At 48.5% G+C, this 19,903-nt stretch overlaps 2 protein-coding genes across 3 annotated transcripts in view; one reads left to right on the top strand and one right to left on the bottom strand.

Annotated features, from left to right (window-relative positions):
- bud23 (BUD23 rRNA methyltransferase and ribosome maturation factor) overlaps positions 1–16,452 on the bottom strand; it is a 32,236-nt gene extending 15,784 nt beyond the window's left edge. The window contains exons 1-7 of the mRNA XM_085981798.1: positions 16,346–16,452; positions 14,791–14,828; positions 9,407–9,502; positions 7,420–7,502; positions 4,591–4,687; positions 1,808–1,904; positions 1,274–1,324 (exon numbers count right to left, since the gene is read on the bottom strand). Of these exons, the coding sequence (XP_085837924.1) occupies positions 1,274–1,324; positions 1,808–1,904; positions 4,591–4,687; positions 7,420–7,502; positions 9,407–9,502; positions 14,791–14,828; positions 16,346–16,393 (510 nt within the window). The 5' untranslated portion in view covers positions 16,394–16,452. The remainder of the gene's footprint in view (positions 1–1,273; positions 1,325–1,807; positions 1,905–4,590; positions 4,688–7,419; positions 7,503–9,406; positions 9,503–14,790; positions 14,829–16,345) is intronic.
- A 1,883-nt stretch (positions 16,453–18,335) lies between these two features.
- memo1 (mediator of cell motility 1) overlaps positions 18,336–19,903 on the top strand; it is a 69,413-nt gene continuing 67,845 nt past the window's right edge. The window contains exon 1 of one of the 2 annotated variants that reach the window (XM_085981800.1): positions 18,336–18,600. In XM_085981800.1, the coding sequence (XP_085837926.1) occupies positions 18,540–18,600 (61 nt within the window). In that variant the 5' untranslated portion in view covers positions 18,336–18,539. The remainder of the gene's footprint in view (positions 18,601–19,903) is intronic. The other variant, XM_085981799.1, reaches the window with a different exon arrangement.

Genomic DNA, 19,903 nt, shown 5'->3' with positions numbered 1-19,903 from the left:
ATTAATACTGTGGCAGCTGTGGGAACAGTAGCAAGCTGCTGCTCGTGATATCAGACAACACCTACAGAGGCTGTAAGAAGACAGAGCCAGAACAGTGACACATCAAACTACAATTACACTGAGACGGTGAGATGCTAAAAATCCATCCAAAGCCTGCAGGACTCAGAAAACTTAACATGGAGCCATTACGCTCCTCCAATGGCCTGACAGGTAGAGACAACATCTAATGTAGCACAACGTCATTCTGTGCAGAAAGGTCACAGGTTTAATCCCGTCTGTGCTAAGTTAAACTGGGATATTAACAATGAGCCTTGGCACCTTGTGCTACAGAAGGGGAGGGCAATAAAAGGCAACTAGATATCCTAGAATTATACAGCACAGGAGGGCATTTGGCCCATCGTGTCTGTGCTGGCTCTTTGAAAGAGCTATCCAATTAGTCCCACTCCCTTGCTCTTTCCCCATAGAATTGAAAAGGTTTCCATTTCAAGTATATAGCCAATTCTCTTTTGAAAGTTACTACTGAATCTGCTTCCACCACCCTTTCAGGCAGTGTACGCCAGATCATAACTCGCTGCGTAAAAATTAATTCTCATCTCCTCTCTGGTTGTTTTGCCAATTATCTTAAAACTGTCTCTTCTGGTTACCGATCCTTCTGTCAGTGGAAACAGTTTCTCCTTATTTACTCTATGGAAACCCTTCATAATTTTGAACTCTTCTATTAAATCTCCCCTTCATCTTCTCTGCTCTATCCTGCTGCTGTTTGCTATCCAGTGACCCAGCTGGAAAGTGCACTTGTGTGGAGGTCGGGTGAGAAGGCAATTGGGCTCGAGTGTGATGCTCTCCTTGGATCAATAGCTCAATGATACTGGCCATTTAGGCTTGGGTGAAGAACGGCCATTTGGGTGAAGTACTGGAGTGCTGTCGATGCCCATGGAGCAATAACCAGCAAGAGGGGCTGCTACTTGAGAGAAGTGGCTCTCTGCTCCAGCACAATCTAGTTGGCTGAATGTCAGGTACCAAGGCAGGCACCTGCTGTAATGACTAAACTCTGATGAGCTCACACACCATCACCTTATCGAACGATCATTTAAAGCACTAGCCACAAGATTTGCGTGGACTAAGATTTCAGTGAGCTTGCTGAATATCATCACACAAAAGCAGTCACGGTTCACTGCGCACTGAACAAGCCAGAAGGACGAATACAATAGGAAGCTGACACACTCACCATATGTCGGGTATTAAGTTCCACTACTTTAATATTGTAATAACCAACCTGCTCGGAGTTCTCAGGATATAACTGAAACACAGCTCTAGCTCCTCGCACCTGTAAAACAGATGAATACAGAAAATAGTCATCCTGGTCAAAAAATAACAATGATTCTGTTAAATCCCAGTTTCATTAGAGTGAATATTAACTACTCCAAGAGGCTCCCACACCAAACCCTCAACTAGAGGGCCGTAGCTCAGTAGGGTGTGATCTCTGACCCTTGGTGACGGGTATGATGCACGAATAAAATGGGATCCCCAACTCTGTGGGGGTGCTGTAACTGAGAACGGGAGGAAAGAGAAGAGAAACACAATTAAAATGTCTGGGTGTACATTATAATTCTTTCCTCTGGTTTTCTTGCATCATTTCCTGTATCACCTGAATACCCAGAGCTGTTCTGCTAACAACGTATAACCTAGTTCGTGGGGAAATCCTTAAGGTGTTACACTACAAATAAACCAAGCAATCTGCACACAAAACCAACCACATCTGTCCTATGGGTGCCATGGACACTGAAGATCCCCAGTCTTAAAAGCTTACCAGACTGGCATACAGGGAGCTGAAGAATTTGTAGAGCCGCTTCGGAGGGCTGTGACTCTTCTTATCCGCGTTACACAGCCACTGCAGGGCAGAAATACTGAGAGCAAGAAAAGGCACACCATTAAATTCACTGTTTCCACCGTTGGTTCTCTTTCTGGTATCCCAGCTCCTGCCCAATCTGGCAGGTATTTGAAGACGGCGTGTTTTGCTTCCGATTAAATGACGGTTAACCCACCACCCATGCAACACCCTCATTTGGTTATTTTGTGGAAAGAATTCCCATTTTACGATAGTTGAGATGATGGTTGGGGGGGGGGGGGGGGGGGGGGGGAGGGAGGGGAATGGCATGAAAGAGAGATCGAACAAAATGACTACTGGTTTATCTTCAGAAACACTGCCTCACAGCACAGTTAAGAGCCTTGCTCAAACATGATGTCTGGGTGGCAACCCAAAAATGGGGAATGATTATATAGCACTCCTTCTTTAATAAAACAGTGGGACCAAACTGATACCCAGCTTAAAACATCTGGGCTGTGAGGAGAGGCTGAGGAGCCTGGGATTGTTTAGTCTGGAGAAGAGAAGGTTCAGGGGAGAGATTATTCAAGCATTCCAGATTCCTAAGGGAATGGAGTGATAAAATTACCCTATCATAATGTTTGAGATTGCCAAAAACTCCAGAACCAAGAGATATAGGTATAGGCTATATAGGTGTGCAGTTTAGATGTAACTTTACACAGAGTGGTGAATGTGTAGAACAGACTGGCCAGAAAGGGTGCAAAAACTAATCAGTATTGCTGTCACCTACTAAAGAGGGGCTACAGCAAAACCTGGACCTGCTGGAGTCGTACTGCCAGACTTGGGCCCTGACAATAAATCCCCAAAAAACCAAAGTCCTTGTGTTCCAGCAAAGATCCAAACATCAGGGACCCAAAATAAATTTCACAGTAGGAACAACCAAAATTGAACAAACCACTAACTACACATACTTGGGCTTAAAAATCAGTTCTACGGGAAACTTCAAACTGGCTGTGAATGAACTGAAAGAGAAAGCAAGAAGGGCTTTCTATGCCATCAAAAAATCAATCCAAATAGAAATCCCAATTAGCATTTGGCTCAAAATTTTCAAATCAGTAATTGAACCAATTGCACTCTATGGCAGTGAGGTATGGGGACCGCTAACTCAACAAGAATTTGCAAAATGGGACAAACACCCAATTGAGATCCTACATGCAGAATTCTGTAAAAGTATCCTCCGGACTCAAAGGAAAACAGTAAACAATGCATGCAGGGCGGAACTAGGCCAATATCCATTAATAATCACTATCCAAAAAAGAGCCACCAAATTTTGGAATCACCTACAAATGAGCAATCCCCAATGCTATCACTACGACGCCCTGAAATGCCAAGAGCTGACCATAAAGAAGAATACCCTCAGTCAACTAGTCCTGGGACTCAGTGAAGTAACTACTAACAATACTAACAATAACCAGCCCCAGGACAGTGACAGGGTAACACAAAGAATTCGACCCAACACAATCGTCGCTAAGCAAAAGGAAAAATATCTGACATATTGGGCAGAAACAACAAAAACCCAAAGCAAACTCAATTGCTACTTGGCCCTAAACAGACAATACAACATAGCTGATTACCTGACCATGGTAAAGGATAACAAACTGAGAAGAACCTTGACAAGGTACAGACTTAGCGAACATAGCCTAGCGATCGAAAAAGGCAGACACAGGCAGACCAGGCTGCCAAGAGAGGACAGGATATGCTCTCACTGCAGTCAGGGAGTGGTGGAGACAGAGATGCACTTCCTCACAGCTTGTGGAAAATATCAGGGCATCAGGGAGAATTTCTACCAAAAATTCTCACAAATATGCCCTGATTTCAGAAATCTGAATGACAACCAAAAACTCCCATTCCTACTGGGAGAGGAGAGAAGCTGTGTAACGCTGGCGGCGCACTATGTTGCAGCTTGCCATGAACAGAGGGACAACCAGTAAGCTAAGAAAAAAATATATATAAACAATGCGAATGTATATTTATACACTCAGGGATATACCTGTTTATACACTGTATGAATAGAACTGCGTTTATGTGCTGAACCATAAATGTATTTTGATGCTTTGGCAACATAAGATGTAACTTATCATGCCAATAAAGCGATTTAAATTGTAAAAATTGTAAAAAAAAATTGAGTGGGTGACTGAGGAGTATTTATTTTTGATCTGAACAGCCTGTTGGGACATTGGCACAGATCCGGGGGGGGGGGGGGGGGGCACAAAGCCATTCACCCACCCTCTCAGCACCAGAAACACAAGTTCAGAAAGACAGAGAAATACAGAGCAACTAGAGGGAACAGAGACTTAAATATTAAAAAGCACAAAATCAGCTCCTGATCATCTCGACAACAGTGGCTTGAAGCTTATCCTGGAAAAGATCAGAACAAGACTAAGCTTTATTTTGGGAACTGAACATGAATGAAGATCTGAAAAAATACCTTCACATCAAAGAGCTGCATTTGAAAATTCGGTAACTGACCAGTAAATACATTTAAATGTTGTTGTTTTGGGGACAAAAAAAAGAGAAAATCTCATTAAAACAGGATCGACTTCAGGACCTGCACAGACCACATTGATTGTCTACTTCAATTCCTTTCCCTGCAAACTAGGGCTGTGGCAAAAGTAAACCTGCTGCCCTTCCTTCAAACATGACTGCTACTGCCTGGTGTTAAGTGTTTACATAGAAGGCAATGCCCGGTGCCCATCAGTTTCTCTTACCTGATGCAGCCATCAAAGGTGCCAGGCCGGAATGGAATGCCAGCACCCATGTCTCCGAGAATGAGATCACCTTCTACCTCTCTCTCTAACGCAACATCTATCAGGAAAAGGAAACAAAACAAATTCAGGGTCATGTAGTATAGAGACAGTATGACAGAACGGTTTAGATGGAGTGGGAGAGTGCCCTATTACTCCATGCTTTTCAAATACAGGAGATTTTACAAGCATGTAATTGACACAAGTATAAACAAAAGTAACATTTTTGCTGCTTTGGAGTTAAGATTTTTGTTACTTTACAGACTCCTTCCATAACCCATTCCTCAAACACTTCTTTTCTGGCTAAAAGTGCACAAAAAAGAAATGTAACAGGATATTCCCAATTTATAATATCCGATCCAAAATGGTCCAGCAGACACAAGCCATTCGGACCATCAAATCTGTGCATGTGTTGTTCTCCACATGCCATCCAGTCTAATCCCACCCTCCTGCTCACTCCCCATTCCCTTTAATATCCCACCTAGTCTAATCCCACTCTCCTGTCACTCCTCATACCCTTTAATATCCCACCTAGTCTAATCCCACTCTCCTGTCACTCCCCATACCCTTTAATATCCCACCCAGTCTAATCCCACTCTCCTGTCACTCCTCATGCACTTTAATTTTTTTTTTCAAGTAAATGTATGGAATCTATTTCCATGACCAACTCACTGTCTATAATATTAAAACTCTTGCCTGCAGCACACACGTCTGCCATCACTTACTTCCTGGGACACTTTGTTGCTAACCCCCTGCTGCCTTGTACCAGCCTATCCTCTGATCCACTGAGCAATGCCATGGGAGATCTGCTGGTGAAACAAACATTTTGGAGCGTCTTCTCCACTCATCTTTCCTTTTTAGATCTTACGAGGGAGCCTGATCTGAGATCCGCAGTACCTCCCCAGCAACATACCGAGCTCTCTCAGTTGCTAGGGCAGCACTGCCTTCATCCGAGTCAGGGCATCGTGGGATGTTGATGCAGGGCAAGAGTTTTAAGCAAGCATCAAGACTCCCTCAATATTGGGACAGACAGATCATGTAACTCCCCGAATGCTGATTCAATGGTTCTAAAATTTAACAAGGAAAAAGCAGGGTCCAGTGCTCAGGAAACCAGCTAATCTGTCGGTCTGGTGCTCAGTGAGCTCACTCGACTCCTCAAATGCAAAGAGGCCAGCGTCAGACCGCCTCCCCGCCATTCCAAATGCAACTAACCTACCCAAACCCAAAGGGCAGCAGGACGTCTCCAAACGAGGCCGCCCAAGGCTCTTCCTCCCCCAAGCGGGCAATGGGGCGGACAGCATTATGTTGTAGGACTCCTCAGCACGGCTAACAAGCCTCTAACCCCTGGGACGTCAAACTCCCACAATCTGAATTAAGGAAACATCAAATGAAAAGCCCCATTAATGGGGAAAAAAAGAATAAACACATTTTAAAATAACAGAAAATGCTGGAACTCAGCAGGCCAGGCAACATCCGTGGAGAGAAAATAGAGTCAACGTTTCGGGTCAAACCCTTTGTCAAGACTGAAGGCCAGGCTGGGAGAGAACAAAAGAGAAGTGAAGAGACATTAAGAGGTATTCAAAACGAGATGAGATGGTGATAGGACTAGTGGAGACAAAAGACGGCTCTAGATTAGGTGAGAAATGTGCTGGCAGAATGGGAGACAGCTGCCATGTGGGAGAGAAGAAAAAAAAAGGGGGGGGGGGGGGGGGGGAAGAGAAGGGCCAAAACAAAGGTGTGGATAAAAAAAATAAGTGAAAATGTAATAGGGGCCGAGGTTATGAAATTGTTGAACTCGATATTGAGACCGGAAGGCTGTAAAGTGCCGATTCGGAAGATGAGGTGCTGTTCCTCCAGTTTACGCTGAGCTTACGTGGAACAATGCAAGAGCCCGAGTACAGTGAGGTTTGAATGAGAATGGGGCATTGGATTAAAATGACAGGCGACCGGAAGCTCAGGGTCGTCCTTACGGACTGAACGGAGGTGTTCCGCAAAGCGGCCACCCAATCTGCGTTTGGTCTCCCCAATGTAGAGGAGACCACATCATGAGCAGCGAATACAGTATACTAGATTGCAAGAAGTACAAGTAAATCGCCGTTTCACCTGGAAAGGGTGTTTGGGGCCCTGGACAGTGGGAAGGTAGAAGGGCAGGTGTTGCATCGCCGATACAGTCATAAACACATTTAACTTCTTTACTCAGAGTGGCTAGAATGTGGAACTTGCTACATGTGGTTGAGGCAAATAACAGATGCATTTAACAGGAAGCTAGATAAGTACACAAAGGAGAAAGGAATAGAAGGTTATGTTGATAAGGTGAGATGAAGAGTGGTGGGAGGAGGCTTGTGTGGAGCATAAACACCGGCACAGACCAGTTGGGCCAAATGACCTGTTTCTGTGCTGGAAAAGTCCATGTAATTTTATGTTTTAGAACAGTTGCACGTTAAAAAAAATTACAGCCCCACAAAGGTAACATGTGGGGCTAAGTCGCCACTGCAGGGACTTTTATACCACTGGAGTGTTGTCGACTCCAAATGCACAGTTCTTCCCCAGTCGAGGACTGGGGAACTCACCCTACCCTATCTTGTTCCAGCAGCAGCAGAGACATACTTCCCTCGGAGTCTTCCCAGTCTGCCAGCAGAATTGTAGTCTCAATGCACCCAACAAGAAACCAGCAGCAGAGTGAAAATATATAAATGGGACAGCGACGCAGGGAGGGCCAGGTAGTGGGCTGTACAAAGCCATATTGTTAAATCTGCTTGCAACAAGAATGTGTAATATGGCCTTGTCACCTACCAAGCATGGCTGTACTGATATCCACACCAACCCAGTGATGTCCTTCGTCAGAGAGGTAATCCCCACTGAGCCCTGATCCACACCTGGAACACAAACAGAAACAGTCAGGTCACTCCCCCCGAGAGATAACATACTCCAGTGCACGTCTCAGACACGGTGATGTATCGGTCATGTGGCAGTCATGTAACTCGGTGAGTTTGATCAGGTTTTCAGCATCTAACAGACTTGTGTGTGAATTGTTGCTCAGTATCACAGCTTCAGTCAATGTTTCAGGAAAAGAAATAGGGCAAAAAATTTAAAACAAATGATCATTACTTACAACACTACACTAAAAATCAATTCAACCATTTGTTTTCAACAGCTGGTTTTCAAATACAAACGGACACTTTTATTCCGAAGGGGCTGGGTAAAAATTTGAATCGTCATTTTTTAGTCGGCAAGGTGAGGGATATTAGTGTTGTGGAACGGAAAACTTTCCATTTCAGGCATCAAACACACCCACAACAACTTTAACGCCTTTAACGTAGTAAAATGTCCCAAGGCACTTCACAGGAGCATTATCAAACAGAATTTGACACCAAGCCACAAAGAGAGGTAGGTTCTAAGGAGTGTCTTAAAGGAGGAGAAGTAGAGGCGCAGAGAGGTTTAGGCGAGGGAAATCCAGAGCTTAGGGTCTTGGCAGCTGAAGGTACGGCTGCCAGCGGTGGAGCGATTAAAATCGGGAATGCTTAAAAGAGGCCAGAATTGGAGGAGCCCAGATATCGCAGAGGGTTGTAGGAGATTACAGAGATAGGGAGAGACGAGGCCATGGAGCGATTTGAATACGAGGATGAGAATTTTAAAATCGTGGCGTTGCTTAACCAGGAGCCAGTGTAGGTCAGTGAGCGCAGGGGCGACGAGTGAACAGGACATGATGCGAGTTAGGACACGGGCAGCAGAGTTTTGGATGATATAGCATAGCGCAGATGTCAGGCATAGAGCAGCCAGACGCAGAGCAAAGCTGCCTCTATACTGCCACAACAGTGTGCTTCTGCCCTAAATTCAAGAGCGTCCTCTTCTGTGCCATTTTTTCCAGCTACCCCGCACCAGTCATCCCGAGGCCCGTGAGTGAGGCTGCTGATCAATGCTGAATTAGGGGCAGTTTCGTGCCATCGTCCCATCCCCACTGGGAACAGGATTGAGGCTGTTCAAACACTTGTCACATAAGACCCGTACAGCCAGGAGAAGAGGCTTTCATCTCATCAGTTTGGGCTGGGAATTAAAAACCAGCTCCTAGAGGTGAAAGGTCAGTGTCTGACCCACTGCACCACCCAGTTCCACTGAAATATTTTAAATTATCCCCCCCGCCCCCCCAGTGAAACACGCTATAAGCCGTTTTCTTAAATATATCTTCCGCCAGCAAAAAGGATCTTTTCTCACGGATTCATGGATAGTGAAGAAAGTGGCAAAATATAACGAGCAACTCAAACGGGACTACTCGCAGAGGCCCAATTTAAGTGTAGAAGGGCAGCACGGTGGCATAGTGGTTAGCACTGTTGCCTCACAGCGCCAGGGACCCAGGTTCGAATCCGGCCTCGGGTGACTGTCTGTGTGGAGTTTGCACGTTCTCCCCGTGTTTGCGTGGGTTTCCTCCGGGTGCTCCGGTTTCCTCCCACAGTCCAAAGATGTGCGGGTTAGGTTGATTGGCTATGATAAATTGACCCTTAGTGTTAGGGGGATTAAATAGGTAGGGTTACGGGGATCGGGTGGGATATGTGTCGGTGCAGGCTCGATGGGCCGAAATGGCCTCTATCTGCACTGTGAGGTTTCTGTGATTCTGTGAATGACACCAGCAGAGGCCTGGGAGCAGATTCAGAGTCCAGTCTGGGGAACGGTGTGTGGAGCAGAAGGAACAAATAGAGAGCAAGAGGAACGACACAGCTGCACCTTGGTGTTAATTTTCTATGAAAATCCTCTGCAAGAGATGTTATAGGTTTAAGAACCCTACCCAACGTCTAACAGGAAGCAAGGCTGATCTTCGGGTAAACTCAGTAGTTCGACAGCCCTCTCTGACATCTGCGTCTGGATTTCTATCATACGAGAGCTGTGAAGAGAAGAGTCCACAATTTAAGAATGTAACTGGCTTGTTCCTGTCAGTTGATCACATCAAGTTCCTTTTTCCATTTACCCTTGGGCTGTGGACGACACCGACAAAGCAGCATTTATTGCCCATCGCTCTGAGGGAATATGGGACTGGAGTCACATGTAGGGGGGGTGGCAGGCTTCCTTCCCTGATGGACATTAGTGAACCAGTTGGGTTTTTACAACAATCCAACAACTTTCAGTGTTATTTTCAGGCACTAGACCACAAATTACCAGATGGCAAACATAGAAACATAGAAGATAGGAGCAGGAGTAGGCCATTCGGCCCCTCGAGCCTGCTCCGCCATTCAATGAGATCATGGCTGATCATCCAAATTCAGTACCCGGTCCCTGCTTTCTCCCCATATCCCTTTAGCCTTAAGAAATATATCCAACTCCTTCTTGAATATATTTAATGTATTGGCCTCAACTGCCTTCTGTGGTAGAGAATTCCACAGGTTCACCACTCTCTGGGTGAAGAAATTCCTCCTCATTTCTGTCCAAAATGACTTACCCCTTATCCTTAGACTGTGACCCCTGGTTCTGGACTCCCCGACCATCGGGAACATCCTTCCTGCATTTAGTCTTTCCAGTCCTGTCAGAATTTTATAAGTTTCAATGAGATCCCCTCTCATTCCTCTAAACTCCAGCGAGTACAAACCCAATCGACCCAATCTCTCCTCATACGTCATTCCTGCCATCCCAGGTATCAGCCTGGTGAATCTTCGCTGAACTCCTTCCATGGCAAGAACATCCTTCCTCAGATAAGGCGACCAAAACTGCACACAATACTCAAGGTGTGGTCTCACCAAGGCCCTGTACAACTGCAGCAAGACATCCTTGTTCCTGTAATCAAACCCTCTCGCTACGAAAGCCAACATGCCATTTGCCTTCTTAACCGCCTGCTGCACCTGCATGCTTACCTTCAGCGACTGGTGCACAAGGACACCCAGGTCTCGTTGCACTTACCCTTCTCCCAATCTATTGCCATTCAGATAATAATCTGCCTTCCTGTTTTTGCCACCAAAGTGGATAACCTCGCATTTATCCACGTTATATTGCATCTGCCATGCTTTTGCCCAATCGCCCAACCTGTCCAAATCATCCTGGAGTTTCTCGGCATCCTCCTCACAGCACACACGCCCACCCAGCTTTGTGTCATCTGCAAATTTGGAGATATTACATCTAGTTCCCTTGTCTAGATCATTAATAGATATTGTGAATAGCGGGGGCCCAAGGACCGATCCCTCCGGTAGCCCACTACTCACTGCTTGCCACTCGGAAAAAAAACCGTTTATTCCAACTCTTGGCTTTCTGTCTGCCAACCAGTTCTCTATCCAAGTGAATACCTTGCCCCCAATCTCATGTGCCTTAACTTTACACGCTAATCTCTTATGCAGGACCTTATCAAAAGCCTTCTGAAAGTCCAAATACACCACATCCACTGGTTCTCCCTTATCTATTTTACCAGTTTCATCCTCAAAAAATTCCAGTAGATTAGTCAAGCACGATTTACCTTTTGTAAATCCATGTTGACTTTGTCCGATCCTGTCACTGTTTTCCAAGTGCTCTGCTATTACATCTTTTATAATGGACTCTAGCATTTTCCCCACTACCGATGTCAGGCTTACCGGTCTGTAATTACCTGTTTTCTCTCTACCACCTTTTTTGAATAGTGGGGTAACATTACCTACCCTCCAATCCATGGGTACTGTTCCAGATTCCATCGAATGCTGGAAGATGATCAGCAAAGCATCAACTATTTCTAGGGCCACTTCCTTAAGTACCCTAGGATGTAGATTATCAGGCCCTGGGGATTTATCGGCCTTCAATCCCATCAATTTCCCTAACACCATTTCCCTACAACTACTGATTTCTTTCAGTTCCTCCCTTTCATCAGACCCTATGATCCCCGACATCTCTGGGAGGTTATTTGTGTCCTCCTTTGTGAAGACAGAACCAAAATATGTATTTAATTGGTCTGCCATTTCTTTGTTCCCCATTATAAATTCCCCTGATTCTGACTGCAAGGGACCTACGCTTGACTTCACCAATCTTTTTCTCTTCACATATCTATAAAAACTTTTACAGTCAGTTTTTATGTTCCCTGAAAGCTTACCCTCATATTCTATTTTCCCTTTCTTAATTAATCCCTTTGTCTTCCTTTGTTGAATCCTAAACTGCACCCAATCCTCAGGTTTACTGCTTTTTCTGGCCAATTTATATGTCCTCTCCTTGGATCTTATGCTATCCCTAATTTCCCTCGTTAGCCACAGTTGAGTCACCTTCTTTGTTTTATTTTTATGCCAAACTGGGATGAACAAATTCTGTAGTTCATCCATGCGGTCTTTGAATGTTTGCCATTGCCTATCCACAGTCAACCCTTTGAGTGACAGTCCCCAATCAATCCTACCCAACTCGCGCCTCAGACCATCGTAGTTTCCTTTATTTACATTTAGGACCCTAGTCTCTGAGTCGACTACTTCATTCTCCATCTTAATGAAGAATTCGATCATATTATGATCGCTCCGACCCAAGGGGCCTTGTACAACAAGATTGCTAATTAATCCTTTCTTGTTACATAATACCCAGTCTAAGATGGCCTGATCTCTGGTTGGTTCCTCGACATATTGGTCCAGGAAACCATCCCTTAAACACTCCAGGAATTCCTCCTCCACAGTATTGTTACTAATTTGGTTAGCCCAATCTATATGTGGATTAAGTCACCTATGATGACTGCTGTGCCCTTTTTGCACGCTTCTCTAATTTCCCTTTTAATGCCGTCCCCAACCTCCGCATTACTGTTTGGAGGTCTATATACCACTCCCACTAACGTTCTCTGCCCCATGGTATTTCTCAGTTCTACCCATACAGATTCCACATCATCAGAGCTAATATCCTTCCTTACAATTGTGTTAATCCCTTCTTTAACCAGCAGTGCTACCCCACCTCCCTTTCCTTTTTGCCTATTTTTCCTGAATATTGAATACCCCTGGATGTTGAGTTCCCAGCCTTGGCCACCCTGGAGCCACGTTTATGTAATCCCAATCAAATCTTATTCGTTTACCTCTATTTGCGCAGCTAATTCATCCACCTTATTATGAATGCTCCTCGCATTAAGACACAAAGCCTTCAGGCTTGTTTTTTTAACGCTCTTACACCTATTAGCATTATTATTTACTGTGGCCATGTTTGATTTAAACCATTGATTTCTCTGACTGCCAATTCTGTTTTTCTCCTTCCTATCTTTTGCTTTTATCCTTGTTTCCCTTTCATCTGTCCCCTTGCTCAGGTTCCCAACCCCCTGCCATTTTAGTTTAAACTCTCCCCCAGAGCACTAGCAAACACTCCCCCAAGGACATCGGTCCCGGCCCTGCCCAGGTGCAAACCTTCCAGTTTGAAATGGTCCCACCTCCCCCAGAACCGGTTCCAATGTCCCAGGAATTTGAATCCCTCCCCCTTGCACCATTCCTCTAGCCACGTATTCATCTGAAATATCCTTCTATTTCTACTCTGACTAGCCTGTGGCATTGGTAGCAATCCTGAGATTACTACCTTTGAGGTCCTATTTTTTAAATTTACCTCCTAACTCCCTATATTCAGCTTTTAGGACCTCATCCCATTTTTTATCTATATCGTTGGTACCTATATGCACCACGACAACTGGCTGTTCACCCTCCCCTTCCAAGATGTTCTGCAGCCACTCAGACATCCTTGACCCTTGCACCAGGGAGGCAACACACCATCCTGGAGTCTCGTTTGCGGCCGCAGAAACGCCCATCTATTGCCCTTACAATAGAATCCCCTATTACTATAGCTCTCCCCCTCTTTTTCCTCCCGTCCTGTGCAGCAGAGCCACCCCTGGTGCCAGGAAGTTGGCTGCTGTTGCCTTCCTCTGATAAGCCATCCCCCCCCAACAGTACTCAAAGTGGTGTATCTGTTTGAGAGGGGGATGTCCACAGGGGACCCCTGCACTACCTGCCTGTGCCTCGTACTCTGTCTGTTGGTCACCCCTTCCCTTTCTGCCTGTCCAACCTTTGCCTGCGGTGTGACCAACTGATCCAACGTGCTATTCACGACCTCCTCAGCCTCGCGAATGGTCCAGTATGAATCCAATCGCAGCTCCAGCGCCGCAATGCGGTCTGCCAGTAGATGCAGCTGGACACACTTCCTGTACACATAGTTGTCAGGGACACAGGAAGTGTCCCTGAGCTCCCACATAGCGCAGGAGGAGCATACAACGGGGCCGGGCTCTTCTGCCATGACTTACCCTTTAATTAATTGCAATTAAATTAAATCAAATCAATCCCACCAATTACACTACCGTTAAATAGTATATTTAAGGGCCCTGGTTTATAAACAGTCCCCGCTACGCCACAGAGACTTTAGAAACTATAAGCCAGAGTTAAAGTTTATAAAGAGAGAAATACTCCCCAACCAATCACTTACCTGCTTTCTGGTGACGTCACACTTCGATTACTTTTTACTTCTTTCCCTCTGAGAATGGAGGTTGGTACGCTCTGAGGCCTACCTGGTCTCTTGGAGCCATTTGTACTGCCGCCGCTCCGCGATTCCTGCCGAGATTTTGCCCGCTGACGCAAGGTGGGATGCAAACTCCGAGTTGTCAGTCCAGTACCAGAACCACAAGGCGACTGAATGCAAGACACGGAGTCCAACTTCACGACATTACTCACTTCCATAAAACAAAGTACCAGAAGGATCCCCCCACCTTTTTGTAAATACCCCCCACCCCTCCTTCCTGAAGATGCCGACTCAGGCAGGTACTGGCAGCTCTCCATTTTCACACAGGGGCAGCTGTGAGGGTCAGCAAGGCACCTGGCCGGGGAAACCAGAATATCGCAGCCAAACCTGATCCAGTCCTCAAACTGCGTCCCAGATCCACACCTCACAGCTGGAAGCAGGAATCCTGGCTGATCTCCCCCTCCCAAACCAGGGGCCACAGAGACCCCATCACCGATGTGCTGCAATCAGCGAGCTCGGTGCAGACGAGGAATCAAATACTGGGATTTGCTTGATGTGTATGGCTCAGTAACACGGTCAACTAATGACAATCCTGCAAAACATTTCAGAATTTGCTGATGAATTCTAGCAAGTGGAATAAATTGCCTTCTGAAATCACATTGCCCATTAAACTTATTACAAAAGGCACTAATTAATAGCGCGTTTGTCACCACACAACCTCCCGTAACAGAAAATAAACGAAGCGCATAACCAGACACCAATACTTACTTCTGGGTATATTTTCTTGCTTCATCTTCATTGTAAAACTAAAGAAAAGAAAATAATCTTTAACCATTTCCTAGAGTTTAAGCCTCATTGTAAACTATACACCATCTAAAACTCCCCATGGTTTTGATTAGCTCAATTGTGCGACATCATTATAAAAGTGTTCATTACGATCTAAGCCTGCATGCAAGACAGAATGCAACGTCACTGTCAGAGACATAACATGGCCCCAGCAGGGAAGCACGGCAGTGCACGAATACCACACATCAGTACTGTGCATGCTGCACACAATGTTACTCACTCAGACCAGCAAAATGGCCAAGGTCAGTTGATGAATACAAGTTATTCTTTACATACAAGATGGCAACTACATTCTTACAGTCTCTTCACAACGAGCCCCTCATATTAACAGAATTGGGGGTGGAGAGTGAACCCTCACGCCGAGGGTATTGGGGGGAGTGAACCCTCACGCCGAGGGGATGGGGGGAAGTGAACCCTCACGCCGAGGGGGGGGGGGGGGGGGGGGAGTGAACCCTCACGCCGAGGGGATGGGGGGAGTGAACCCTCACGCCGAGGGGATTGGGGGAGGGTGAAGCCTCACGCCGAGGGGATGGGGGGAGTGAACCCTCACGCCGAGGGGATGGGGGGGAGTGAACCCTCACGCCGAGGGGATGGGGGGGAGTGAACCCTCACGTCGAGGGGATTGGGGGAGGGTGAAGCCTCACGCCGAGGGGATTGGGGGGGAGAGTGAACCCTCACGCCGAGGGGATTGGGGGGGGGGGGGGGGGGGGAGGAGAGTGAACCCTCACGCCGAGGGTATTTGGGGGGGGGGGGGGGGGGGGAGGGGAGAATGAACCCTCACGCCGAGGGGATTGGGGGAGAGTGAACCCTCACGCCGAGGGGATGGGGGGAGTGAACCCTCACGCCCACGCCGAGGGGATTGGGGGGGGGGGGGGGGGGGGGGGAGTGTGAACCCTCACGCCGAGGGGATTGGGGGGGGGGGAAGAGTGAACCCTCACGCCGAGGGGATTGGGGGAGGGTGAAGCCTCACGCCGAGGGGGTTGGGGGGGGGGGGGGGGGGGGGGAGAGTGAACCCTCACGCCGAGGGGATTGGGGGGGGGGGAGTGAACCCTCACGCCGAGGGGATGGGGGGAGTGAACCCTCACGCCGAGGGGATTGGGGGAGGGTGAAGCCTCACGCCGAGGGGATGGGGGGAGTGAACCCTCACGCCGAGGGGATTGGGGGGGCGGGCGGGGGGGAGTGAACCCTCACGCCGAGGGGATTGGGGGGGCGGGCGGGGGGGAGTGAACCCTCACGCCGAGGGGATGGGGGGAGTGAACCCTCACGCCGAGGGGATTGGGGGGGGGGGGGGGTGGGGGGAGAGTGAACCCTCACGCCGAGGGGATGGGGGGGGAAGTGAACCCTCACGCCGAGGGGATGGGGGGAGTGAACCCTCACACTGAGGGTACTGGAAAGTGAACCCGTGCGGCCTGCTGCTTTCTCCCACCCTCTCGCCCCGTCGGGTCCCAAATGATGAACGCGCCCGACCCTACATTACCAGTTCAGGCGGCGCCCGATGCTCCGGCCTCCCTCTTCGACACGCCATCTTTCCACGCGAGGTCCTCAGACTGCGTCATCAATCCGCGCGCCGTGAAGCACGTCATCCGCTCGCGACTGAGCAGTTGCCGCTGAGGTTTTGTCGGCGCCATCTTGGTAAAGCAGGGGAAAGCCTGGTACACTATTGTTAATTATATACATTAAATGCATTTGTGCAATTTAACCAGTTCAGTTCCCCCCTTTTCCTTCTCCTAAGACAGTAAACAGTTGATGTTTCCGAGTGATAAGCATTCCATTTGACTTAAAAAGAACTGTGTCCTGTTTTTGAGGTATCTGACTATGAAATAAACACAGCTCCATCTGCTTTAATTGGCTGGTGATTACTTCCAATATTTGCATCCAAGCAGTTTCCTCTCGTGGTTTGGAAATCATATCTGGCAACGGTACGGTAGAGCTTTCTTTGGCAAGAGTTGTCAACTTTGGTTGGAAGTATTCATTTTTCTTCTTCCTAGGCAGCCCGAGGATGACTTGCTTCCACATTAAAAATGAGTTTGCAGGTGACTGATGAGTCCAGTGCGGGATCTACAGTCTCTGTCACAGGTGGGGCAGATGGTGGTAGAAGAGGTGGGTGGGGTGCTTGGGCTGACATGCACTCCTTGCGCTTGGCTTCCGCTTGCTCCCGGCGAAGAGACTCGAGGTGTTCGGCGCCTTCCCGGATGCTTCTCCACTTTGTGCAGTCTTGGGCCAGGGATTCCCAGGTGTCAGTGGAGATGTTACACTTTTTCAAGGAGGCTTTGAGGGTGTCCTTGAAGCGTTTCCTCTGCCCACCTGGGGCTCTCTTGCCATGCTGGAGCTCCGAGTAGAGCGCTTGTTTTGGGAGTCTCGTATCGGGCATGTGGACAATGTGACCCGTCCATCGAAGCTGATCGAGCGTGGTCAAAGCTTCGATGCTGGGGATGTTGGCCTGAGCAAGAACACTAATGTTGGTGCGCCAATCCTGCCAATGGATTTGTATTCATATTGGTTTGATCACATAACCTCCCTTCTCCAACTAACCCACCCTGTCAAACAGCCCCTTTCCCCCCAATCTCTAATATTTTTATAACTAGTAAATGTAAATATTCAATGAAAAAAACAATGTTTTTATGCCCCTACTATTTTTTTTTCGGGTTCCAGCAGCGCCCAGGAGATTAATCTTTTATTCCTGGAGACTCGAAGTGGGGTTGGCAACCCATGTGCGAGTTCCTGGGCCAGGCTGTGAGGTAGATTTGTATGAATTAATATCAACACAATTAATAGGCTCTTTTACCTTTAAAATACTAACCTGTATCTGATGTAATCAAGAATACTCGAAAGGATTAATATAATGCCAGATGAGTTTTACAAAAAGGCATGAGATTTCAACTGAAGAAAAAAATGCAATACAGATGTGATCAAGAGTGAGGAATCAAACACTTGTACGGTATTAAAAACATGGAAATTGCTGGAAACACTCAGCAGGTGAGGCAGCATCTGTGGAGAGAGAAACAGAGCAGGTGAACGATTCCATCAGGTATATGGTACAAAATGTTTTTTTTAAATTTGCTTAAAAAATAATTAATCTTGGTTTTAAAAAAAGCCATGATTTGCTAAATTGATTTTTTTTTTTAAATGCTGGAAATCCGAAAGTGCTGGAACAGCAAATGCTGGAAAGACTCAGCAGGTCAGGCAGCATCTGTGGAGAGAGAAACATTGGTTAATGCTGTGAGCAAGCATTTTCAGCAATTCCTGCAGTTCAAATAGCATGAGTTCATGTCATAAAATAAAAACATGGAAATTGCTGGGAAACACTCAGCGGGTCAGGCTGTGAAGAGAGTTAACCTTCCAGGTCGATGACCTTTGCTCAGAACTGGAAGAAGTTGGAGCTGCAGGTTTGAAGTGTGAGACCATTGCTGCACAATGGGATTAAAGGGACGGCACGCATTGTGCGTCATGACGTTGCCTGACGCCGTGCGCCGGGCTCCCATTTCCGAGGGACGGCTTGGCTCGGCTCGGCTGCCGCTTTGTTCTCCGGCTCTCGCTGGCAGGGTAGAGCCGGCGGCTGGCGGCCTGTGCGAGTCAGTGTCACCGCCTTCAGGTGCCGCTGGTTCCGGGCTGCGGCTCTCTATCCCCCGCCGACCCGCCGCGATCCCATCATAGGAGGCTCCGGCTCCAAAATGTCCAGCCGAGCCGTCTGCCGAGAGGCCAGTCACGCCGGGAGCTGGTACACGGCCTCAGGTAGGAGCCGGGTACGGGCAGGGAGGCCCGGTGGGGTAGGGGGGTGGGTGACAGGGAAGGGGGTGACAGGGTTGGGTGTGGGTGGGTTACTGGGGGATGACAGGGTAGGGGGTGGGTGGGTTACTGGGGGAGGTGACAGGGTAGTGGGGTGACAGGATGTGGGGGTTACAGTGGTGACAGGGCAAGGTTGTGGGGGTTACGGTGGTGACAGGGCAAGGGTGTGGGAGGGTTACTGGGGGGGTGACAGGGCAGGGGTGTGGGTGGATTACTGGGGGGGTGACAGGGCAGGGGTGTGGGTGGATTATTGGTGGGGTGACAGGGCAGCGGTGTGGGTGGATTACTGGGGAGGGTTGACAGGGCAGGGGTGTGGGTGGATTACTGGGGGGTGGCAGGGGTGTGGGTGGATTACTGGGGGGTGGCAGGGGTGTGGGTGGATTACTGGGGGGGTGATGGGGCAGGGGTGTGGGTGGGTTACTCGGGGGGGGGGGGTGGTGACAGGGTCGGGGGTAAGGATGGTTTACTGGGGTGACTGGGTAGGGGGTGGGTGGGTTACTGGGGGTGACAGGGTAGGGGTGCGGGTGGCTCACTGGGGGTGACAGGGTAGGGGTGCGGGTGGGTCACTGGGGGTGACAGGGTAGGGGTGCGGGTGGGTCACTGGGGGTGACAGGGTAGGGGTGCGGGTGGGTCACTGGGGGTGACAGGGTAGGGGTGCGGGTGGGTCACTGGGGGTGACAGGGTAGGGGTGCGGGTGGGTGACGGTAGGGGGGTGGTTGAGTTACTGGGGTGACAGGGTAGTGGTGTGAGTTGGTTACTGGGGTGACGGTAGCGGTGTGAGTGGGTTACTGGGGTGACAGGGTAGCGGTGTGAGTGGGTTACTGGGGTGACGGTAGCGGTGTGAGAGGGTTACTGGGGTGACAGGGTAGCGGTGTGAGTGGGTTACTGGGGTGACAGGGTAGCGGTGTGAGTCTGTTACTGGGGGGTGACAGGGTAGGGGTGTAGGTGGGTGACAGGGTAGGGGTGCGGGTGGATTACTGGGGTGACAGGGTAGCGGTGCGGGTGGGTTACTGGGGGTGACGGTAGGGGTGCGGGTGGGTTACTGGGGGGTGACGGTAGGGGTGCTGGGGGGTGATGGTACTGGTGCGGGTGGGTTACTGGGGGGTGACAGGGTAGGGGTGCGGGTGGGGGTGCGGGTGGTTTACTGTGAGGTGACGGTAGCGGTGCGGGTGGTTTACTGGGGGTGACGGTAGCGGTGCGGGTGGGTTACTGGGGGGTGACAGGGTAGCGGTGTGGGTGGGTTACTGGG

This window comes from Somniosus microcephalus, chromosome 3, assembly GCF_052327205.1.
Source record: "Somniosus microcephalus isolate GS21.2 chromosome 3, FLI_Smic_1.0, whole genome shotgun sequence".
NCBI lineage: Eukaryota > Metazoa > Chordata > Chondrichthyes > Squaliformes > Somniosidae > Somniosus > Somniosus microcephalus.
Note: the sequence above shows the minus strand (reverse complement) of the source record. Positions and strands in the feature narration are given on the sequence as shown.